Source organism: Oncorhynchus keta, chromosome 19, assembly GCF_023373465.1.
Source record: "Oncorhynchus keta strain PuntledgeMale-10-30-2019 chromosome 19, Oket_V2, whole genome shotgun sequence".
NCBI lineage: Eukaryota > Metazoa > Chordata > Actinopteri > Salmoniformes > Salmonidae > Oncorhynchus > Oncorhynchus keta.
Genome location: NC_068439.1, coordinates 45,663,883 through 45,687,947, shown reverse-complemented (window position 1 = coordinate 45,687,947; position 24,065 = coordinate 45,663,883). Strand labels below are relative to the sequence as shown.

Below are 24,065 nucleotides of genomic sequence, written 5' to 3'. Positions count from 1 at the left end.
TATGCCAGGGAGATATGTATACTGTAGCTAAGAAAGTAATACTGTGTGGTCCTTCTGTAGCTCAGTTGGTAGAGCATGGCGCTTGTAACGCCAGGGTAGTGGGTTCGATCCCCGGGACCACCCATACGTAGAATGTATGCACACATGACTGTAAGTCGCTTTGGATAAAAGCGTCTGCTAAATGGCATATATTATTATTATTATATATAATACTAAGTGTATGTTGTAAGCTGTTAGTAGCCCATGTACCTCACCCTAATAATTTGTTCCCTTTTCCCATCATAACTTAGCCTACTGTTCTGACTTGGTGGTGCATACAGGTATTTACCCTGTAGCCTGTTTTAGAGAAATGTCATCATCAAATATTGTAAGAGCTTTCCATTGTCTGCTTATAAGCCCCATTTATTTAGCCTATGGTTCTGTATTGTATTGGTGTACTACGTTTAAGCTGTCTATCAATCATTGTTTTTGCGAACAACGGATGCCAGTGAAAAATGCATACAGCATAGTGCGGATCTCAACCTATGGAATGCAATTTTGATGGAGTTCCTCCCTTCTAAACTCCTCTGTGGTATTGTGCTCCATACTGTCAAAAACAAGTTTTAATTTAAGACCACGAGTGGGGCTTTTATTGCTCATTCAAATTTTTCCATAGGCCTAACGGACACATGCTCAAACCCAACACACTTTTGATAGACTTAAACACCCAAGCTATCATATAGGTTAGAAGAAGCCTACATAACCAACCTATAAAGTAAAATGCATCATCCATTTATGGCCTGCTATGTAAACTCTAACATTGATTTAGTCTGCAATAGATGTCGTTCAATTGGTAATATTAGTTTTGTCTTCTTCTAATGTCTCAAGGGAAAAGTAATCTAAAAGTTAAAGAAAGTAATCAGATTACGTTACTGAGTTTGGGTAATCGAAATTACACTACCGACTACAATTTGACAGATAATACCTTCTTACGGATCATTGGGACACTACCGTCCCACCTCACCAACATCCGGTGAAATTGCAGAGCGCCAAATACAAATGACAGAAATCGTAATATTAAACATTCATGAAAATACAATTGTCATACATCATTTAAAAGCTTAACTTCTTGTTAATCCAGCCACGTTGTCAAATTCCAAAAAGGCTTTACGGTGAAAGCACACCATGCGATTATCTGAGGACAGCGCCAGGCACACAAAAGCATTACATACATTTTCCAACCAAGCAGATGCATCACGAAAGTCCGAAATAGCGATGAAATAAATCACTTACCTTTGAAGGTCTTCATCTGGTTGCAATCACAAGGGTCCCAGCTACATAACAAATGGTAATTTTGTTTGATAAAGTCCTTTATATTCCAAAATGTAAGTTTCAATGGCGAGCTTGACTCAGTAATCCACCGGTTTCCCTCGTTCAAAATGCATACAAAATGAATCCCATCAGTTACCAATAAACTTCTTCTAAACAAGTCCAACAACGTTTCTAATCAATCCTCAGGTACCCTATTATGTAAATAAACTATAACAATTAAGATGGAGAATACTGGAGACCATTACCGGAGATAAATAACGAAGTACGTGCCCTCTCCGGAACGCGCTATAAACACTACAGCCAAAATGGGAGCCACTTAGAAAAACTACAAATTCTAGCTCATTTTTCAAAAACCTTGCCTGAAACTCTTTCTAAAGACTGTTGACATCTAGTGGAAGCCTGAGTATCTGCAATCTGGGCGGCCTTCCTTTTATATTCCCATTCCCAGCCATTGTAATCAGAGGTGAGCTGAAAAGAAAAAGTTCTGGATGGATTTTCCTCGGGTTTTCGCCTGCCATATCAATTATGTTATACTCACAGACATTATTTTAACAGTTTTGGAAACTTTAGAGTGTTTTAAATCCAATCTAAAGTTATGCATACCCTAGCTTCTGGGCCTGAGTAACAGGCAGTTTATTTGGTCACCTCATTCATCCAAACTTCCGAAAACTGCCCCCTAGCCCAAGGAAGGTAACTAGTAACTAACGGATTACATTTAGAAAGTAACCTTTCGAACCCTGTATACGTCCTCCAAGACATATGATAAATTAGATCATCCAAAAAAGTAGTTGAAAAGTAGCTAATATGGTAAAGTTGTCCGTGATGACATTCGAACTCAAAACTTTTGGGGTGCTAGACGTTCCCATTATATGCCAACCCATCTTCCCCGACCAACCACTGTCCTTTTGTTTTTGCCTTAGGTTTGGGTAGGTTACTTTCTAAATGTAATCCATTAGTTACTAGTTACCTGTTCAAATTATAACCAGCAACCTGTAACCTGGGGGATTTGGTTCCACAAGAGCATTAGTGAGATCGGGCACTACTATTGTGCGATAGTCCTGGCTCGCAGTCGGTGTTCCAATTAATTCCAAAGGTGTTTGATGGATGGCAGAAATTATTATATCATTAGACCTCTCACTAAAGCCATCAGTCATATGAAAGTCACATTTAAGGGGCCTCCTGAGTGGCGCAGCGGTCTAAGCACACTGCATAGCAGTGCTTGAGATGTTACTGCAGACCCGGGTTCGATCCTAGGCTGTGTCACACCCGCCTGTGACCGGGAGTACCATAGGGTGGTGCACAATTTTCCCAGTGTTGTTTGGTTTGGCCAAGGGGGGCTTTACTTGGCTTATCGCTCTCTTGTGGTGGGCTGGGTTCCTGCAGGCTGACCTTGGTCGCCAGTTGAATGGTGTTTCGTGCAGCTGGTTTCCGGGTTAAGCGGGCGGGTGTCTCAATGTCAACAGTGAAGAGGTGACTCAGTGATGCTTGGCTCACCTCACTCTAGCGACTCCTTGTGGCGTCTGCAGGCTGACATACAATCTGCCCTATTAAAGCTACCCCCTTGGTGGGGTTGAGGTTAGGGCTCTGTGCAGGGCAGTCAAGTTCTTCCGTCTAACAAACTATTTCTGTATGTACCTTGCTTTGTGCATGGGGGCATTCTCATGGTGAACCAGGAAAGGGCTTTCCCCAAACTGTACCCACAAAGTTGGAAGCACAGAATCACCTAGAATGTCATCGTAAAATAAATTCAAATCAAATTTTATTGGTCACGTACACATATTTAGCAGATGTCTGCTGTAGCGTTAAGATTTCCCTTCACTGAAACTGAGGGGCCTAGGCATCCTATGAAGGTGCGACGTTGAAAGTCACTGAGTTCTTCAGTAAGGCCATTCTACTGCCAGTGTTTGTCTATGGAGATTTCATGGCGGTGTGCTCGATTTTATACACCTGTCAGCAACGGGTGTGGCTGGAATAGCCAAATCCACTAATTCGAAGGTGTGTCCACATACGCTATATACACAAATGTATCATACTAAATGGAGTGTCAGAATAATGCTAAATGCTCTGAGAACAATTTTCTATAATAAACACACATACCCATAGTAAATACAGTACACATGCACACACAAACCAACCCCCATCCCCCTCTCACCAGCCAGGAAGAGGTTGATGTATTGGTTGCCACCCAGGTTGACGGAGCCCAGGGAGAAGACGTAGTAGCCCAAGCTGCCAATGAACCACACTGCCCACACTGTCACTGTCCTCCAGGTCATCCTCCATGTCCCAAACAGGTCCAGGATGCTCAGCTTTCTCTCGGGCTCCGCTGGCTGGGCTCTTCCCGGTACCACCTCCTTCTCCAGCAGAGCCTCCTTGGGTTCCAGGAGGTCCTCGGCCCTCAGGCGGCCAGGCTCCAGGCCGTTGAAGCGGGCTATGGAATCCAACAGGACCTGGGTCTCCTGGAGCCTCCCCTTAGCCATCAGGTAGAAGGGTGTCTCTGGAAACTTCCAGCAGAAGAAGAGAAAGGGCGAGGTGCAGGTGGAGAGGATGATCTGGTAGATCCACCAGGTACGCACTAGGTAGCCCGTAATCGCCACCATCATGACGCCTGCGGCGAAGGCGGCGTGCACGTGCATGGAGGTCCACGTGCGTACCTTGTTGCCGGTGAACTCGGTCACGTACACAAACACCACCACAAGGTAGCCGCTGGACACCTACCGAGAGAGAGGGAGGGAACATTACAATTAGATCAAAAAAGGGGACACAACGCAAGGCCAGAGCTTCAAATGCTGATCACACACACACACACACATACACACACACACACACACCTCGCATTACTGTTGATGCAGAAAGTTAATCTAAGGCCTGAAAACAAGTCTCATATATCTTATCTACTTATCCTGGATTTAGTAAATGGACCGTGAGAGCAGACTGTGGTTAGAATATACTGTAGATCAAACCTTATCTTCAGAGAATTATCCAGATACTAGCCTAGGCTAGCCATATCAACATTCTCTAAGGCTGACTGCTTTGCATCCAGATGGAGAGAGGAAGACACTCATACAGTTCACAGACCTTTACACATGCAGTAAATATTTGCACAGTCACATAGCCAGGACATTTTATTTTGGTTATGATTTTTGTTTTCAAGGAAGGTACTTTAAACCATCTTACATGTAGCACTTCCATGAGCTATCCTGCCGATGGTCACCTCTTCCTCAGCTATTCTTTAAACAAAAGCAACACCCTCTACTGACAGGGCTGGCCCATAGAGAGGCAGTTCACAGGAAGGCCAAAAATATCATTAAGAACATCAACCACCCGCTCCACGGCATGTTCACCCTGATATCATCCAGAACGCAAGGTCAGTACAGGTGCATCAAAGCTGGGACAGAAAGACTGAAATACAGCTTTATCTCAAGGTCAAGGACTTCCAGCTCCGACAGAGATGGACACCTCGCTTCGCGTTCTTAGGAAACTATGCAGATGGTTAAATATCCTTCACTAGCCGGCCTCCACCCAGTACCCTGCCCTGAACTTAGTCACTGTCACTAGCCGGCTACCACCCGGTTACTCAACCCTGCACCTTAGAAGCTGCAACCTTATGTAAAGTGCATTTGGAGAATATTCAGAACTCCAAGTGGGCTGTCATGTGTATTTTACTGAGGAGTGGCTTCCGTCTAGCCACTCTGCCATAAAGGCCTGATTGGTGGAGTGCTGCAGAGATGGTTGTCTTTCTGGAAGATTCTACCATCTCCACAGACTAACTCTGGAGCCATGTCAGAGTGACCATTGGGTTCTTTGTCATCTCCCTGACCAACGCTCTTCTCCCCTGATTGCTCAGTTTGGCCGGGCGACCAGCTCTAGGAAGAGTCTTGGTGTTTCCAAACTTCTTCCATTTAAGAATGATGGAGGCCGCTATGTTCTTGGGGACCTTCAATACTGAATACATGTTTTGGCACCAACTTGTTATTGTAATGGTGAGAGTTTGCCAACCATCATTAACCTCGTAGTCATTGTTGATTTAAAATCCAAATATTGAAGTTTAGAGCTAAAAGAAGAAAAAATGCTTTACTGTCCCAATACTTCAAGAGGGCATCGTACATTTGACCTCAGTGAAAAGGAACAACTGTAGGACTTCTGCTCAGGGCAGAGGTGGAAGAGAGAAATTTAAGATGTAAAGAGAGAGAGAGAGAGAGAGAGAGAGAGAGAGAGAGAGAGAGAGCCTACTATGGAAGCAGCTTACAGTTTATAGCCTCTAGTATGACCTGGCATTCCTTTTAGGCAAATAATCTAATACTGACAAATACAAATACTGGATGAATACAAACTAATGTATATAACTGCTACCAAAATCAAATCAAATCAAATGTATTTATATAGCCCTTCGTACATCAGCTGATGTCTCAAAGTGCTGTACAGAAACCCAGCCTAAAACCCCAAACTGCAAGCAATGTAGGTGTAGAAGCACCAACTTGAGATATGCATAAATAACCCACAACTTTTGCATACAGCATACAATTACTGTATTTTATTGGAGATTATTCAGAAATGTAAAGTAAAGTGCATGTCTCAAGATAGGATTTGCCCATAAAATGTCATCCTGCATTCCTTACACTACATTACACTCCACATGTGTTAGGCTTTTCTACAACTCTTACACGCACACACTTACCATGGCGAGCAGGAAGCGGATGACCATAAATAGGTAGTAGTTTCCCATGAATGCCACGCTTACACCAAACACAAACTGGCAGAGGCTGGTGATCATTAGGATCCTCCGTCTGCCAACCCTGAAGAGAGAGAGAGAGAGAGAGAGAGAGAGAGAGAGAGAGAGAGAGACTATCGTTGAACTAAAATGATACTACAGTTTACTATAGAATATTAAAGTGCTTAGTATAGAATTCTGTGGTAAACTATAGTATACTGTAGAATACTATACCCAGTAGTATCCCTTGATTGTGTAGTAATTGTAATTGTGTAGTATATTGTAGTATACCATAGTAAACACTACAGTATTCTCCACACATAAAACACTAGTAAATACTACAGAAATGTCTGCAAAAACATTAGTCGACAAAAACACTACTTTTTATACTATAGTAAATACGACAGTATTTAATTTGCATATACCCTGCCCATTCCCCGCCACCAATAAATGAGAAACCTACATGCCAAGAATAGAGCATACATGCCAAGAATGGCTGTTCAGAACCCAGTCCTACTTACCGACTGGTTATAGGAAAAACTCAACAAGAAAACCCCCAACTTCGATGTCAAAGATAAAACAATGTCTCTACAAACACTACAGTAAACACTACAGTATAATGTAATATCATGTCCACAAAAGCACTATGGTAAATACTACAGTACATGAATACATCACACCAAAAGCTTGATTTTATGGCCATTATGGTAATTTTAAAACAAATTTCCTGAAATTCAACGTAGTACTGATTTATGTCAACTGATTTGATAGCAAGTTGAATCTATGCAAATAAGTTCTATGACTTGATAGTTCACCTCTCAGTTTTCTTTTATTCTAGAATAGGTTATATTGTAACCATGTGTTAAAACCTGTTATGGCAAGGTGTTCCCCTAGGGGATTTGATCCAGACCAAATATTGGTTGAAATACTGGTAGACATGGCATCCAGAGTGGCGCAGCAGTCTAAGGCACTTCATCGCAGTGCTAGAGGCATCACTATAGACCCGGGTTGGTTCCCAGAGTGTGTCACACCCGGCCGTGACCGGGAGTCCCATACAGCGGCGAACAATTGGCCCAGCGTCGTCCGAGTTAGGGGAGGGTTCGCCCGGGGCGGATTAACTTGGCTCATTGCGCTCTAGCGACTCCGTGTGGTGGGCCGGGTGACCGCAGGCTGACCTCGGTCGTCAGTTGAACTGTGTTTCCTCCGTCACATTGGTGCGGCTGGCTTCTGGGTTAAGCTGAAGGGTGTTAAGAAGCACGCTTTGGCAGGTCATGTGTCAGAGGACGCATGACTCGACCATCGCCTCCTGACCCTGTTGGAGATTTGCAGCGATGAGACAAGATCGATATTGTGGAGAAAAAGGGGTAAAATACCACAACAACAAAAAATATTTTGAATATAAATACTGGTCGACACAAGCTGGGAGCAGCAGAGGGGCAACAGCCCTAGGAGCAGTTTGGGTTGAAATTGCACATCGCTAGTATCACTACACAACAGGAGTTGCTGAGTTTATAGGTGTTTGAGTGAGTGAGTATGGGATTTGCATGTGCCTCGAGGCCTCCAGACCAGACAGAACAAATCAATGAACAATTTGGCTGATACATGCATACGGTCCAAGTGTGTGAGTCTGGAACTAGCAGTGTGCTTAGTTGTAAGAAACAATCATCCTCTCCCCCCCCCACTGAATACAAATAATGCAATCTTATAATGCTATACTATACTGTATATACAGTTGAAGTCGGAAGTTTACATACACTTAGGTTGGAGTCATTAAAACTTGTTTTTCAAACACTCCACAAATTTCATGTTAACAAACTATAGTTTTGGCAAGTCGGTTAGGACATCTAGTCATTTTTCCAACAATTGTTTACACACAGATTATTTAACTTTACTGTATCACAATTCCAGTGGGTCAGAAGTGTACATACACTAAGTTGACTGTGCCTTTAAACAGCTTGGAAAATTTGAGTCAATTGGAGGTGTACCTGTGGATGTATTTCAAGGCCTACCTTCAAACTCAGTGCCTCTGCTTGACATCATGGGAAAATAAAAAGAAATCAGCCAAGACCTCAGGAAAGGCTGGTTCATCCTTGGGAGAAAATTACAAATGCCTGAAGGTACCATGTTCATCTGTACAAACAATAGTATGCAAGTATAAACACCATTTGACCACGCAGCCGTCATACTGCTCAGAAAATAGATGCGCTCTGTCTCCCAGAGATGAGTGTACTTTAAAAAAGTGCAAATCAATCCCAGAACAACAGCAAAGGATCTTGTGGAGATGCTGGAGGAAACAGGTACAAAAGTATCTATATCCACAGTAAAACTAGTCCTATATCGACATAACTTGAAAGGCCGCTCAGCAAGGAAGAAGCCACTGCTCCAAAACCACCATAAAAATGCCAGACTAAGGTTTGCAACTGGGGACAAAGATCTCCTCTGGTCTGATGAAACAAAAATAGAACTGTTTGGCCATAATGATCATCGTTATGTTAGGAGGAAAAAGGGGGAAGCTTGCAAGCCGAAGAACACCATCCCAACCGTGAACACGGTGGTGGTAGCATCATGTTGTGGGGGTGCTTTGCTGCAGGAGGGACTGGTGCACTTCACAAAATAGATGGCATCATGAGATAGGAAAATTATGTGGACATATTGAAGCAACATCTAAAGACATCAGTCAGGAAGTTAAAGCTTGGTCGCAAACGGGTCTTCCAAATGGACAATGACCCCAAGCATACTTCCAAAGTTGTGGCAAAATGGCGTCAAGGTATTGGAGTGGCCATCACAAAGCCCTGACCTCAATCCTATAAACAAATTGTGGGCAGAACTGTGAGGAGACGTTTGACCCAATTTAGACTATTTAAAGGCGATGCTACCAAATACTAATTGAGTGTATGTAAACTTCTGACCCACTGGGAATGTGATGAAAGAAATAAAAGCTGAAATAAATTGTTCTCTCTACTATTATTCTGACATTTCACATTCTTAAAATAAAGTGGTCCTAGATCCTAACTGATTTAATTAAGACAGGGAATTTTTACTAGGATTAAATGTCAGGAATTGGATTACGCCAACCCATCCTCCCCGACCAACCTCCTTACTTATGTTTCTGCCTCAAATAACTAGAACATTAATAGGTATCATAGATCTAGCAGGTGCTCCGAACTACATAAAGTATATTTTACATGGCTCTGAGGCCAGCCTTGAAACAGACATTCAAACTATTCAGCAGCCCATGATGATACAGTAGGGAGTGGGACACACCCTCTCTCCTCAACCCAGCTCACGTCTTGGGTTTGTGAACATGAGGCATTCAACTGAGTACCCTATTCTCTGCACAGTGGACACCTAGACCCTAGCTAGACCAAGGGACTACTGGCCTTGGCAGGCATCTTCTTCCCTGTCCTTGCTGGACAACTGGATAATAGCCTACCAGTTGACTTGATATGTCCCCACTGTCCCAAGAGTCTTAATCTGTCTCTGTGGCTGTGGACTGGCTGTCACCCTGTAGTGTCAGATGACGTAAACACCTCTCTGAACTGGCACACAATGCTATCCAAACACACACGTTCACACTCTGTTTGCCTGTTTCATGTTTGAGAAACAAGGATGTTCTAAGGACCTGCTGAGAATAAACCCTCACCCCTAACCCCTCACCTATACCCTCATCACCCCTCCTTACTCAATGCTCACCTCTCACCTCAGTCATAACCTTGGCACTCTTCATAAACCAATCATAGCTTGCTCCAGACACATAGCTTTTTAAAAACATATATGTTTTTTATTTCACCTTTATTTAACCAGTTAGGCCAGTTGAGAACAAGTTCTCATTTACAACTGCGACTTGGCCAAGATAAAGCAAAGCAGTGTGACACAAACAACACAGAGTTACACATGGGATAAACAAATGTACAGTCAATAACACAATAGAAAAGTCTATATACAGTGTGTGCAAATGTAGTAAGGCAATAAATAGGTCATCGTGGCAAAATAATTACAATTATTAATTAAACACCGGAGTGATAGAGTGATAGATGTGCAGAAGATGAATGTGCAAGAAGAGATACTGGGGTGCAAAGGAGCAAAGAATAAATAACAATATGGGGATGAGGTAGTTGGGTGGGCTATTTACAGATGGGCTGTGTACAGGTGCAATGATCGGTAAGCTGCTCTGACAGCTGATGCTTAAGGTTATTAAGGGAGATAGAAGCTTCAGTGATTTTTGCAGTCGTTCCAGTCATTGGCAGCAGAGAACTGGAAGGAAAGGTGGCCAAAGGAGGAGTTGACTTTGGGGATGACCAGTGAAATATACCTGCTGGAGCGTGTGCTACGGGTGGGTGCTGCTAAGGTGAGCTGAGATAAGGCGGGGCTTTACCGAACAAAGACTTATAGATGACCTGGAGCCAGATGGCACTGTGATAGACTACATCCAACTTGCTGAGTAGAGTGTTGGGGGCTATTTTGTAAATGACATGGCCGAAGTCAAGGATCGGTAGGATAGTCAGTTTTACGAGGGTATGTTTGGCAGGATGCTTTGTTGCAAAATAGGAAGCCAGTTCTAGATTTAATTTTGGATTGGAGATGCTTAATGTGAGTCTGGAAGGAGATTTTACAGTCTAGTCTAACCAGACACCTAGGTATTTGTAGTTGTCCACATATTCTAAATCAGAACAGTCCAGAGTAGTGATGCTAAATGGGTGGGCAGGTGTGGGCAGCGATTGGTTGAAGAGCATGCATTTAGTTTTACTTGCATTTTAAGAGCAGTTAGAGACCACGGAAGGAGTGTTGTATGGCATTGAAGCTTGTCTGGAGGTTTGGTAACACAGTGTCCAAAGAAGGGTCAGGTGTTTACAGAACGGTGTTGTCTGCATAGAGGTGGATCAGAGAATCACCAGAGGCAAGAGCAACATCATTGATGTATAGAGAGCAAAGAGTCGGCCCGAGAATTGAACCCTGTGGCACCCCCCATAGAGTCTGCCAGAGGTCTGGAAAACCCCTAGAGTGTCTTCCCCTTTGAAGAGGGAGATGACCGCGGCAGCTTTCCAATCTTTAGGGATCTCAGACGTTCTGAAAGAGAGGTTGAAGAGACTAGTAATAAGGGTTGCAACAATTGCGACGGATAATTTAAGAAAGAGTGTCCAGATTGTCTAGCCCAGCTGATTTGTAGGGGTCCAGATTTTGCAGCTCTTTCAGAACATCAACTATCTGGATTTGGATGAAGGAGAAATGGGGAGACTTGGGCAAGTTGCTGTGGGGGATGAAGAGCTCTTGACGGGGTAGGGGTAGCCAGGTGAAAGCATGGCCAGCCTTAGAAAAATGCTTATTTAAATTCTCAATTATAGTGGATTTATCAGAGGTGACAGTGTTTCCTAGCCTCAGTGCAGTGGGCAGCTGGGAGGAGGTGCTCTTATTCTCCATGGACTTTGCAGTGTCCCAGAGCTTTTGGGAGTTTGTGCTAGAGGATGCATATTTCTGTTTGAATAAGCTATCCTTTGATTTCCTAACTGCCTGATTCCTAACTTCCCTGAAAAGTTGCATATCGCGGGGGATATTCGATGCTAATGCAGAACGCCACAGATTGTTTTTGTGCTGGTCAAAGGCAGTCAAGTCTGGAGTGAACCAAGGGCTATATCTGTTCTTAGTTCTACATTTTTTGAATGGGGCATGTTTATTTAAGATGGTAAGGGAAGCACTTTTAAAGAATAATCAGGCATCCTCTACTGGCAGAATGAGGTCAATATCCTTCCAGGATACCTGGGCAAGGTAAATTAGAAAGGCCTGCTCATTGAAGTGTTTTAGGGAGTGTTTGACAGTGATGAGGGGTGGTCGTTTGACTGTGGACCCATTACGGATGCAGGCAATGAGGCAGTGGTCACTGAGATCCTGGTTGAAGACAGCAGAGGTGTATTTAGAGGGCAGGTTGGTCAGGATGATATCTATGAGGGTGCCCGTGTTTACATATTTAGCATTGTACCTGGTAGGTTCCATGATCCTTTGTGAGATTGAGGGCATCTAGATTATATTGTAGAATTGTGGTTTGCAGCTGACCTCCATCTCATCCATTTATCCCTCTTCCCCTCACTCATCACCGCTCACTCCATCTCATGCTTCTTGTCCAGCAGGGAAAGTTTGTTTATTGTTGAAATTAATGGATTTTGTTGCATTATTCAAGCTTAAAATATCATTTAAGGGAATTTTATGAGGGAAAACATTTTGTTTTGGGAATTTTCAAAGTACTTTCAGTATTATTAATTTCAGACCTGGAGACAGGCGGCGCAGCATCGTCCGGGTTAGGAGAGGGTTTCGCCGGCTGGGCTGTCCTTGTCCCATCGCGCTCTAGCGACTCCTTGTGGTGGGCCGGGCGCATGCACGCTGACTTCGATCACCAGTTGTACAGTGTTTCCTCCAACACATTGATGCGGCTGGCTTCCTGGTTAAGCGAGCAGTTAGAAGAAGCAGTGCGGCCTGGTAGGGTCGTGAAAAATTATTGTATGTAGTTTCTTGCAATAGGCCTCTAAGACTTCAAATAATATTTCTCTCAAAATGTTGATTCCTAAAAGATGTCCGGTAATTTGGTTGATTCCATCAGATTTGTCTAAAATCCTAAATGAATCAGGAGTGACCAGGGTCAGGGATACCATAAGGACTTATCCATTAATTCATTAATGCAACAACATTCCTCATGGTCTGTAAATTCTCTACTTTTGAAAGATTTTAACAAACAATATTGGAATCACCATGGACACAACCATAAACTGTCAACTATCTGCCTGTCACGTTCTGACCTTAGTTCCTTTTTTATGTCTTTGTGTTAGTTTGGTCAGGGCGTGAGTTGGGGTGGGTAGTCTATGTTCTTTTTTCTATGTTGTATTTCAAGTATGTTACATTTAATTAGGTTTTGGAGTCCTAAAGCAACTGAAGAAAAACTAAATTGCTACTGTGTATATCATTTCAATAAAGAAGAAAAATGCAAGATTTTTCAACTCCATCGAATCGTGTCTCTAGGTCATGTTTACCCTGTTTTACCATTTTTGGTTGTGGGTGATTTTTTTCTGTGTCTGTGTTTTCCGGACAAGAACTGTTTCGTTTTCATTTTGTGTAGTGTTCTTTTTTTTTTTAAATATGAAACATCAACTGACAGAGCGCTGAAAGATCTGGCAAAATCATTCGCAAGGAGATTCCTGCAAATATATTATTTGAAGATGGTTATGTTTTTATTAGGGATTTTCAAATTAATAATTGTCTATATTTTATAAATGTTTCTATTGAACTTTTATCTTTAGAGGCAAAAATGTCTGTTTTGAGTATCTATTGTCAACTCTGTCAGTGGCTTGTCAACTAAGTATCTGATGGCTAACCCTTATGAACCTTTTCAATATTCTCAAAAAATATGTAATCACTGTTCTGCAAAATACAGTGCCTTCGGGAAGTATTCAGACCCTTGACCTCTTCCACATGTTGTTAGGTTACAGCCTTATTCTAAAATGTATACATATATTTCCCCCTCATCAATGTACACACTATACCCCATAATGACAGAGCAAAAACATTTTTATATTTTTATATGTTTTTGCTAATTTATTAAACATAACCGGAAATATAACATTTACATAAGTATTCAGATCCTTTACTCAGTACTTTGGCAGCGATTACAGCCTTAAGTCTTCTTGGGTATGACGCTACAAGCTTAGCATGCCTGTATTTGGGGTGTTTCTCACATTCTCCTGTGCAGATCCTCTCAAGCTCTGTCAGGTTGTATGGGGAGCGTTGCCGCACAGCTATTTTGCCGCACAGCTGTGATGCTGCCACCACCATGCTTCACCGTAGGGATGGTGCCAGACATGACTGTGTCCTCCAGACATGACTAGGGCTATTGCGGTGACCATATTACCTCCAAACCGGTGGTCACGAGTCATGAAGGTAGTCAAATTCCACATGATTGTTTAATCACGGTATTTAGGCTTCTCCCAGCTCTGATGCTGCTGATGGTCATTAGAAGCCTACCAAACGTACTAACTGCCTGGTACTCAGCACTAATGACTCTGATATCAATGCAAATGTATTTGAAATTCTAATCAAACACTTCATGAGAGCCAATGAGCTCATGTTGCACAACATTTCTATAGGCTATGCAATTGCGGGAGTGATGGCCACTAATAAAAAGACGAGGATCCCATCAGCTTTCTATAGGCTAGGCCTACTATATTTATTTCTCAACATTAAGCACATTGTTTCTCTTCACAACAGGAGTATAGCGTACCTGGCTGTCATGAAAATAAACCACAGGGAAAAGCGTCCTCTATTCATTATTTAAGATTTTATTTATTTATTTATAAATGTAACCTTCATTTAACCAGGCAAGTCAGTTAAGAACAAATTCTTATTTACAATGACCGTCTACACCAGCCAAACCCAGATGGCCCTGGGCCAATTGTGCACCGCCCAATCCCAGTCGGTTATGATACAGCCATGGATCGAACCAGGGTGTTCATAGTGATGCCTCTAGCACTAAGATGCAGTGTCTTAGACAGTTGCGCCACTCGGGAGCTCCATGAAATGTATTTTTTTCCCACTGCCCGTGTTTCGATACAGGTGCATAATAATGGTCCATTCTAAATCAAAACAGATGTCACACATATATTATTGAGTATATGGAAAGACAAGATTAAATCAAGAATAATCCGATGGGTGACAATGTCAGCCTATCACTTGTGAATGATATATTATCACTTGTGAATGATGCCCAGCATAAGAAACCATGCCTTTTTTTTGGCAACTTTTTCGAATCACAGTCGTGACTGATGTAGTGTGTATAGCCTGCACAAAAAAAAACAAAGCAGAGCTCATGCCTTTCAAATGACTTTTTTCGAATCATCATAAGAGTCGCATCATACAGCTTCACAATGAAACCAAAACACATAGCCCAACGTTTGTAGAACATCTAAAGCTACATTAATAACTCCAAATTAAGCATATAGGAGGACCTATTTATTTGTTAACCGCTCAACACAGAATAGCCATGCGCACTCACTCAATTCGTTTTGGGAAAAATATCCTTTCTATTTTATTCAACTTTGTTCAATTGTATTCTTCATTATATAACATATTGCCACGGAATTCTAAGCAAATCTTGTCTGCTAAATGAACTATTGCAGTCCAAAGCCATACTGTATCAGGGCCTAACATAAGGACAACTCAGAGGATGCTATTCTGTTCTTCTTACATAGACCACATTTTCTTTATGTCATTCCTCTTTAGACCTGTCTAACATAAATCATGGATACATAGATTTATTAGACTTTTTAAAATGTATATGTTCCAAAGGTCTGCATCAGCAGCTTGTGTGGAAGCCAGGAGATGCTAAATGTTAATTAACGGGCAATTACCGTGAGACCGACAGTTATTTCCCCCGGCTGGCTAAATTTCGTGACTGCCATAGCCCTAGAAGTGACGCTTGGCATTTAGTCCAAAGAGTTAACTATTGGTTTCATCAGACCAAAGAATCTTGTTTCTCATGGTCTGAGAGTCTTTAGTTAACCTTTGGCAAACTCCAAGCGGGCTGTCATGTGCCTTTTACTTTGGAGTGGCTTCTGTCTGGCCACTCTACCATAAAGGCTTCGATTGGTGGATGCTACAGAGATGGTTGTCCTTCTGGAAGGTTCTCCCATCTCCACAAAGGAACTCTAGAGCTCTGTCAGAGTGACCATCGGGTTCTTTGTCACCTCCCTGACCAAGGCCCTTCTCCCCAGATTGCTCAGTTTGGCCGGGCGGCCAGCCAGCTCTAGGAAGAGTCTTGGTGGTTCCAAACTTCTGCCATTTAAGAATGATGGAGGCCACTGTGTTCTTGGGGACCTTCAATGCTGCAGAAATGTTTTGGCACCCTTCCCCCGATATGTGCCTCAACACAATCCTGTCTCGGAGCTCAACAGACAATTCCTTTGACCTCATGGCTTGGTTTTTGCTCTGAAATGCACTGTCTTCTGTGTGACCTTATATAGACATGTGTGTGCCTTTCCAAATAATGTCAAATCAATAGAATTTACCACAGGTGGACTCCAATCAAGTTGTAGAACTATCTCAAGGATAATCAATGGAAACAGGATGCATATGAGCTCAATTTCAAGTCTCATAGCGAAGGGTCTGAATACTTATGTGTTTTTTTATTTATTCATACATTTCTAAACCTTTCTCAAAAACGGTTTTCACTTTGTCATTATGGGGTATTGTGTGTAGATTTCTGTGGAAATTATTTATTTAATCCATTTTAGAATAAGGCTGTAAAGTAACAAAATGTGGAAAAAGTCAAGGGGTTCGAATACTTTCCGAAAGCACTGTATGCTTAAATAATTGAAGTATTTGCTGTGCTAGACCTAATGGATAATGTTTGCTTTATAAATGTTGTTTTATGTTCTAAATCTAGAAAAACATGTAAAAATGCTAACAAAATTAGCCATGGAGCATTTGATAGTGCTATAAAACAAAACAAAATAGGATTGGAGATCTGTATTACATATAATGTTAGAATTAAACAATCAAGGCCAATAAACACTTGTTGCACCAATTATTGTGCAACAAGTGTTTATTGGCCTTGATTGTCTAAAAAGGAAATGCCTTTTATGGTGTCTGACAGAGTTTACATGAATCCAGTTAGTTGCATTTATTATGTTTGTTTTTTACAAACTTAGGTTGTTCCTTTACATGGTGTGACAGCTGATACTTTGATCTATCAAGATATATATTTCAAATTGTGTCAATATTAAGACAATAAAAACAGCAACATTTTCTCTCTGCCTCAAGGCAAAATGTATAACATAGCATGAGATTAGCTATAAAACTAAACACTTTTCTCTCTGCCCCATGGCAAAAGGGGGTGCTTTGCTCAGACCTCATGGGGGGCCTGCGAAACTACACGACGCCACTGATAGTGTACCCTTCTGCATTACACAGACTGTCCGACCAAGTGACCGACCGTTGTATCTTACATGCTTGACCACACTGTTTGCGTTACGTGCTTGAGCATTGCAAAATAAATGTACACATGTTAAAAATGTACACGTTATTCAATAATTTCATCCAAACTGCTCACGCGCGTCAACAAGTGTCTGCGAAGCCAGGCGCTAAAATATTTTTGATGTTTGACGCGATGCAAGTCCCACCTCTCCCATCTCCTTAGTGGTTTTTAGTAGCATATACCCTCGTGTGTGATTGAAAGATGAACTGAGGTCCACACTCCAGTCCAGTTGGTGGTAGTAATGCACCTTAAAGTTGGTTACCAAGCACAATATAAAGTCTAAAGAAGAAGGCTGAAGGAGGAGCGATTACTAGAAACTAACGAGGTTTACCCTTTTATCTGTGGATTAATTGTCAGAGTAAAGGACAATTAATCCACAGATGCATTTCAGGTAAAATAACAACCCAATATTCATATCCCAGGACAAATCAGCTAGCAACAGCAAGCAAAGTTGGCTAAATTGCTATTGAATATTTCATGCGTTTCGACCAGTCCCCAAATAAATATAGTTAGTTAGTCAGAGTTTGTTTTGATATTTCAAACTGCTCGTCCTGATCGCGTCTGGTGTGGATGGACAAAATCAACATATGTGCGATGGTGCACGCGGGTGCCCGGTCTACTAGTCAGCATGTTACAGTATTGTTAGTAACTCCAAAAGTAAAATGACGTCAAGGGGTGCAGTGCTGCCGGAGCTGGTAAAAGTATTTCTGATTCATTCTAAATAAATCATTTTTTAATTACCACAAAAATTCCATGGAAAATTATAGAATGGCAAACCAAATAAATATGTATAGCAGCCTAGATGTATGGTAAATGTGTGTTTCTTCCCTGGCAGTGGCAAGAATGATGACAAATTATAGGTTACGTGTGTGCACTGTGGAGGCCCGTAAGGGAGGCTTGACCACTTTGGCCAATAAAAAAAAATCCTTGATGATCATAAAATTCCACGGACCCTTCTCTTGTGTTGTGGAACCCAGAATGACATGTGACCACTTGTTTACGGCGACACCGTTCTGCTGAGGACAACACAACTAGAGTGGCCATCGCTAAGTCCAAGGAGCCTGACCCTCTTTGGAATTTGCTGTAGTCCTGCTAGGGATATTTAGCCTACATTGGCAATTGGTTGAGACACAGGGCCCGTTCTAGCTTGGTGTGTCAGGGTGGGCAATTGGAAATGTAAATTGGGCCAAGTTGGAGGTAACAATGCATTTAGGCTATAGTTTATTGAGATGTAGTAATGATTTATGTTCACTACTTGGACAATTGATTTGATAGCATGTTAAATCCATGCAAATAAATTTGATTAATTGATAGTTCACTTCTGTTGTCTTGTATTCTGTAATATGGTATATTGTAACACTGTCTTCAAGCTAATCAAATGTCATTTGTGATACAGTGAGTGAGCTACACAATACATGGAAATACCTACTAAAAATAAAGCTATCCTCGCAAACAGTGCCATGATATTAAAGGGACATTTCACAGCTGCTCTAGTGAAAAGTTTGGACACCTACTCATTCAAGGTTTTTTCTTTGTTTTTACTATTTTCTACATTGTAGAATAATAGTGAAAACATAAAAACTAAGAAATAACACATATGGAATCATGTAGTAACCAAAAAAGTGTTAAACAAATCTAAATATATTTTAGATTCTTCAACGTAGCCACCCTTTGCCTTGATGACAGCTTTGCATACTCTTTGCATTCTTTCAACCAGCTTCACGAGGTAGTCACCTGAACTGCATTTCAATTAACAGGTGTGCCTTGTGAAACGTAGCTTCCCCTGGAATGCTTTTCCAAGTTTTGAAGGAGTTCCCACATATGCTGAGCACTTAATTGGCTGCTTTTCCTTCACTCTGTGGTCCAACTCATCCCAAACCATCTCAATTGGGTTGAGGTCGGGTGATTGCGGAAGCCAGAACATCTGATGCAGCACTCGATCACCCTCCTTCTTGGTCAAATAGCCCTTACACAGCCTGGAAGTGTGTTGGGTCATTGTCCTGTTAAAAAAACAAATGATAGTCCCACTAAGCGCAAAACAGATGGGATGACGTATCGCTGCAGAATGCTGTGGTAGCCATACTAGTTAAGTGTGCCTCGAATTTAAATAAATCACAGACACTGTCACCAGCAAAGCACCCACACACCATCACACCTCTTCCTCCATGCTTCACGGCGGGAACCACAAATGCGGAGATCATCCGTTCACCTACTCTGCATCTCACAAAGACATGGCGGTTGGAAGCAAAAATCTCCAATTTGGACTCATCAGCCTAAAGGACAGATTTCCACCGGTTTAAAAGTCCATTGCTCGTGTTTCTTGGCCCAAGCAAGTCTCTTCTTCTTATAGGTGTCCTTTAGTAGTGGTTTCTTTGCAGCAATTCGACCATGAAGGCCTGATTCACGCAGTCTCCTCTGAACAGTTGATGTTGAAATGTGTCTGTTATACTTGAACTTTGAAGCATTCATTTGGGTAACTCTAGTGAACTTGTCCTCTACAGCAGAGGTAACTCTGGGTATTCCTTTCCTGTGGCGGTCCTCATGAGAGACAGTTTCATCGTAGCGCTTGATGTTTTTTGCGACTGCACTTGCAGAAACTTTGAAAGTTCTTGAAATTTTCCTTTTTGGGTTAAAGTAATGGTGGACTGCCATTTCTCTTTGCTTATTTGACCTCTTCTTGCTATAATAGGGACTTGGTATTTTACAAAATAGGGCTATCTTCTGTATACCACCCCTACTTATTCAGAACACAACTGATTGGCTCAACCGCAATAAGAAGGAAATAAATCCACAAATTAACTTTTAACAAGGCACACCTGTTAATTGAAATGCATTCCAGGTGACTACCTCATGAAGCTGGTTGAGAGAATGCCAAGAGTGTGCAAAGCTGTCATCAAGTAAAGGGTGGCTACATTGAAGAATCTAAAATCTAAAATACATTTTTGATTTGTTTAACACTGTTACTACATGATTCCATATGTGTTATTTCATAGTTTTAATGTCTTCACTATTATTCTACAATGTAGAAAATAGTAAAAATAAAGAAAACCCTTGAAATGAGAAGGTGTGTCCAAACTTTTGATGGGTACTGTACAGTGCCTTGCAAAATAATTCATCTCCCTTTGCATTTTTCCTATTTTGTTGCATTACAACCTGTAATTTAAATGTATTTTTATTACATGTAATGGACATACACAAAATAGTCCAAATTGGTGAAGTGAAATGAAAAAAAAACTTGTTTAAAAAAATAAAAATAAAAAACAAATGGAAAAGTGGTGCATGCATATGTACTCACCCCCTTTGCTATGAAGCCCCTAAATAAGTTATGGTGCAACCTTCAAAAGTCACAGAATTAGTTAAATGAAGTCCACCTGTGTGCAATCTAAGTGTCACATGATCTTTCACATGATCTCAGTATATACAGTGGGGAGAACAAGTATTTGATACACTGCCGATTTTGCAGGTTTTTCCTACTTACAAAGCATGTAAAAGTCTGTAATTTTTATCATAGGTACATTTCAACTGTGAGGGACAGAATCTAAAACAGAAATCCAGAAAATCACATTGTATGATTTTTAAGTAATTAATGTGCATTTTATTGCATGACATAAGTATTTGATACATCAGAAAAGCAGAACTTAATATTTGGTACAGAAACCTTTGTTTGCAATTACAGAGATCATACGTTTCCTGTAGTTCATGACTGGGTTTGCATACACTGCAGCAGGGATTTTGGCCCACTCCTCCATACAGACATTCTCCAGATCCTTCAGGTTTCGGGGCTGTCCCTGGGCAAGATTTTCTATTGGGTTCAGGTCTGGAGACTGGCTAGGACACTCCAGGACCTTGAGATGTTTTTTACGGAGCCACTCCTTATATTTGCCCTGGCTGTGGGTCGTTGTCATGCTGGAAGATCTCGTGATACATGGCCCCATCCGTCCTCCCCTCAATACTGTGCAGTCGTCCTGTCCCTTTTGCAGAAAAGTATCCACAAAGAATGATGTTTCCACCTCCATGCGTTGTACTCATCCTTCTTCTTCCTCCAAACACGGCAAGTGGAGTTTAGACCAAAAAGCTCTATTTTTGTCTCATCAGACCACATGACCTCCTCCCATTCCTCCTCTGGATCATCCAGATGGTCATTGTCAAACTTCAGATGGGCCTGGACATGCGCTGGCTTGAGCAGGGGGACCTTGCGTGCGCTGCAGGATTTTAATCCATGACGGCGTAGTGTGTTACTAATGGTTTTCTTTGAGACTGTGGTCCCAGCTCTCTTTAGGTCATTGACCAGGTCCTGCCTTGTAGTTCTGGGCTGATCCCTCACCTTCCTCATGATCATTGATGCCCCACGAGGTGAGATCTTGCATGGAGCCCCAGACAGAGGGTGATTGACCGTCACCTTGAACTTCTTCCATTTTCTAATAATTGCGCCAACAGTTTTATCTGTAATTGCACCAATTTTATCCCTGATGTCCTTACACAGCTCTCTAGTCTTGGCCATTGTGGAGAAGTTGGAGTCTGTTTGATTGAGTGTGTGGACAGGTGTCTTTTATACAGGTAACGAGTTCAAACAGGTGCAGTTAATACAGGTGATGAGTGGAGAACAGGAGGGCTTCTTAAAGAAAAACTAACATGTCTGTGAGAGCCGGAATTTTTACTGGTTGGTAGGTGATCAAATACTTATGTCATGCAATAAAATGCAAATTAATTACTTAAAAATCATACAATGTGATTTTCTGGATTTTTGTTTTAGATTCCGTCTCTCACAGTTGAAGTGTACCTATGATAAAAATTACAGACCTCTACATGCTTTGCAAGTAGGAAAACCTGCAAAATCGGCAGTGTATCAAATACGTGTTCTCCCCACTGTATATACACCTGTTCTGAAAGGCCCCAGCGTCTGCAACACCACGAAGCAAGGGGCACCACCAAGCAAGCGGCACCATGAAGACCAAGGAGCTCTCCAAACAGGTCAGGGACAGGTCAGAGCACCATTAAATCCATTATAAAAAATGCAAAGAATATGGCACCACAACAAAACTGCCAAGAGAGCCCACCAAAACTCATGGACTAGGCAAGGAGGGCATTAATCAGAGGCAACAAAGAGATCAAAGATAACCCTGAAGGAGCTGCAAAGCTCCACAGTGGAGATTGGAGTATCTGTCCATAGGACCACTTTAAGCAGTACACTCCACATGTGGGAGACTCCCCAAACATATGGGAAAAAAAGTACTCTGGTCAGATGAGAGTAAAATTGAGCTTTTTGACCATCAAGGAAAACGCTATGTCTGGCGCGAACCAAACACCTCTCATCACCCCGAGAATACCATCCCCACAGTGAAGCATGGTGGTGGAAGCATCATGCTGCGGGGATGTTTTTCCATCGGATAACGCTAAATACTGGGAAATTCTTGAGGGAAACCTGTTTGAGTCTTCCAGCGATTTCAGACTGGGAAGAGGCTCACCTTCCAGCAGGACAATGAACCTAAGCACACTGCTAAAGCAACACTCAATTGGTTTAAGGGGAAACATTTAAATGTCTTGAAATGGCCTAGTCAAAGCCCAGACCTCAATCCAATTGAGAATCTGTGGTATGACTTAAAGATTGCTCTACACCAGCGGAACCCAACCAACTTGAAGGAGCTGGACCAGTTTTGCATTGAAGGATGGGCAAAAATCCCAGTGGCTAGATGTGCCAAGCTTATAGAGACATACCTTAAGAGACTTGCAGCTGTAATTGCTGCAAAAGGTGGCTATACAAATTATTGCCTTTAGGGGGGGGGGGGTGAATAGTTGTACGCTCAATTTGTCTGTTTATTTTCTTATTTATTGTTTGTTTTACAATAAATAGCTAATTCATGAGGTGGAGGACTGCCCTGTGGATGTGTGAGCTCTTCTTGAAAAGAGGAATCATCAGAAGCAGCCATTGTGGCTATTCATTCAATAGACAGTGCACGGTACATTGTCATCTATAGACGGTACAATAGCTCCTTTTAACCTGTAAACTTGTACCAGTCCCGTTTTGAAAAGCCTTTGAGGGTGGGAACAAGGAAGTATGGCTCCCGTAGGCTGTTGTTTTTACAAAGCGAAAATGAGTCAAGAAAATGAAAATATTAGAGAAATTGAGTCAACCTACACTGAACAAAAATATAAATGCAACATGCAACAATTTCAAAGATTTGATTGAGTTACAGTTCCAATGACAGAATCTGTCACCTTAAATAAATTCCTTATGACCTAATCTATGGATTTCACATAACTGGGACATGAATCTGTTAGTCACAGAGACCTTTAAAAAAAGGTAGGGGCGTTGGTCAGAAACCCAGTCAGAATCTTCGCACAGAGTTGTGGAATGTTGTTCCACTCCTCTTCAATAGCTGTGTGAAGTTGCTGGATATTGGCGGGAACTGGAACACGCTGTCGTACACGTCGATCCAGAGGATCCAAAACATGCTCAATGGGTGACATGTCTGGTGAGTACGCAGGCCATGGAAGAACTGGGACATTTTCAGCTTCCAGGAATTGTGTATCCTTGCGACATGGAGCCGTGCATTACCATGCTGAAGAATGCCACGGCAATGGGCCTCAGTATCTTGTCATTGTATTTCTGTGTTTATTTCTGTATTTCAAATTGCGGATCGTTGTCCGTAGCTTATGCCTGCCCATACCATAACCCTACCGCCACTATGGGGCACTTTGTTCACAACATTGAAATCAGCAAACCGCTCGCCCACACGACGCCACACACACTGTCTGCCATCTGCCCGGTACAGTTTAAACTGTGATTCATCTGTGAAGAGCACACTTCTCCAGCGTGCCAGTGTCCATCGAAGGTGAGCATTTGTAGGTACACCAAACTGCAGTCAGGTCAAGACCCTGGTGAGAACGACGAGCATCCATATGAGCTTCCCTAAGACGTTTTCTGACAGTTTGTGCATAAATTATTTGGTTGTGTAAACCTACAATTTCATCAGCTGTCTCAGAGCATCTCAAAGGTGAAGAAGACAAATGTGGAGGTTCTGGGCTGGTGTGGTT

At 42.0% G+C, this 24,065-nt stretch overlaps 1 protein-coding gene across 1 annotated transcript in view; it reads right to left on the bottom strand.

Annotated features, from left to right (window-relative positions):
• Nucleotides 1-24,065, bottom strand: part of LOC118398372 (solute carrier family 22 member 16-like) — a 54,438-nt gene that overhangs the window by 24,335 nt on the left and 6,038 nt on the right. The window contains exons 3-4 of the mRNA XM_035793640.2: nt 5,987-6,104; nt 3,464-4,022 (exon numbers count right to left, since the gene is read on the bottom strand). Coding sequence (XP_035649533.1) covers nt 3,464-4,022; nt 5,987-6,104 — 677 coding nt within the window. The remainder of the gene's footprint in view (nt 1-3,463; nt 4,023-5,986; nt 6,105-24,065) is intronic.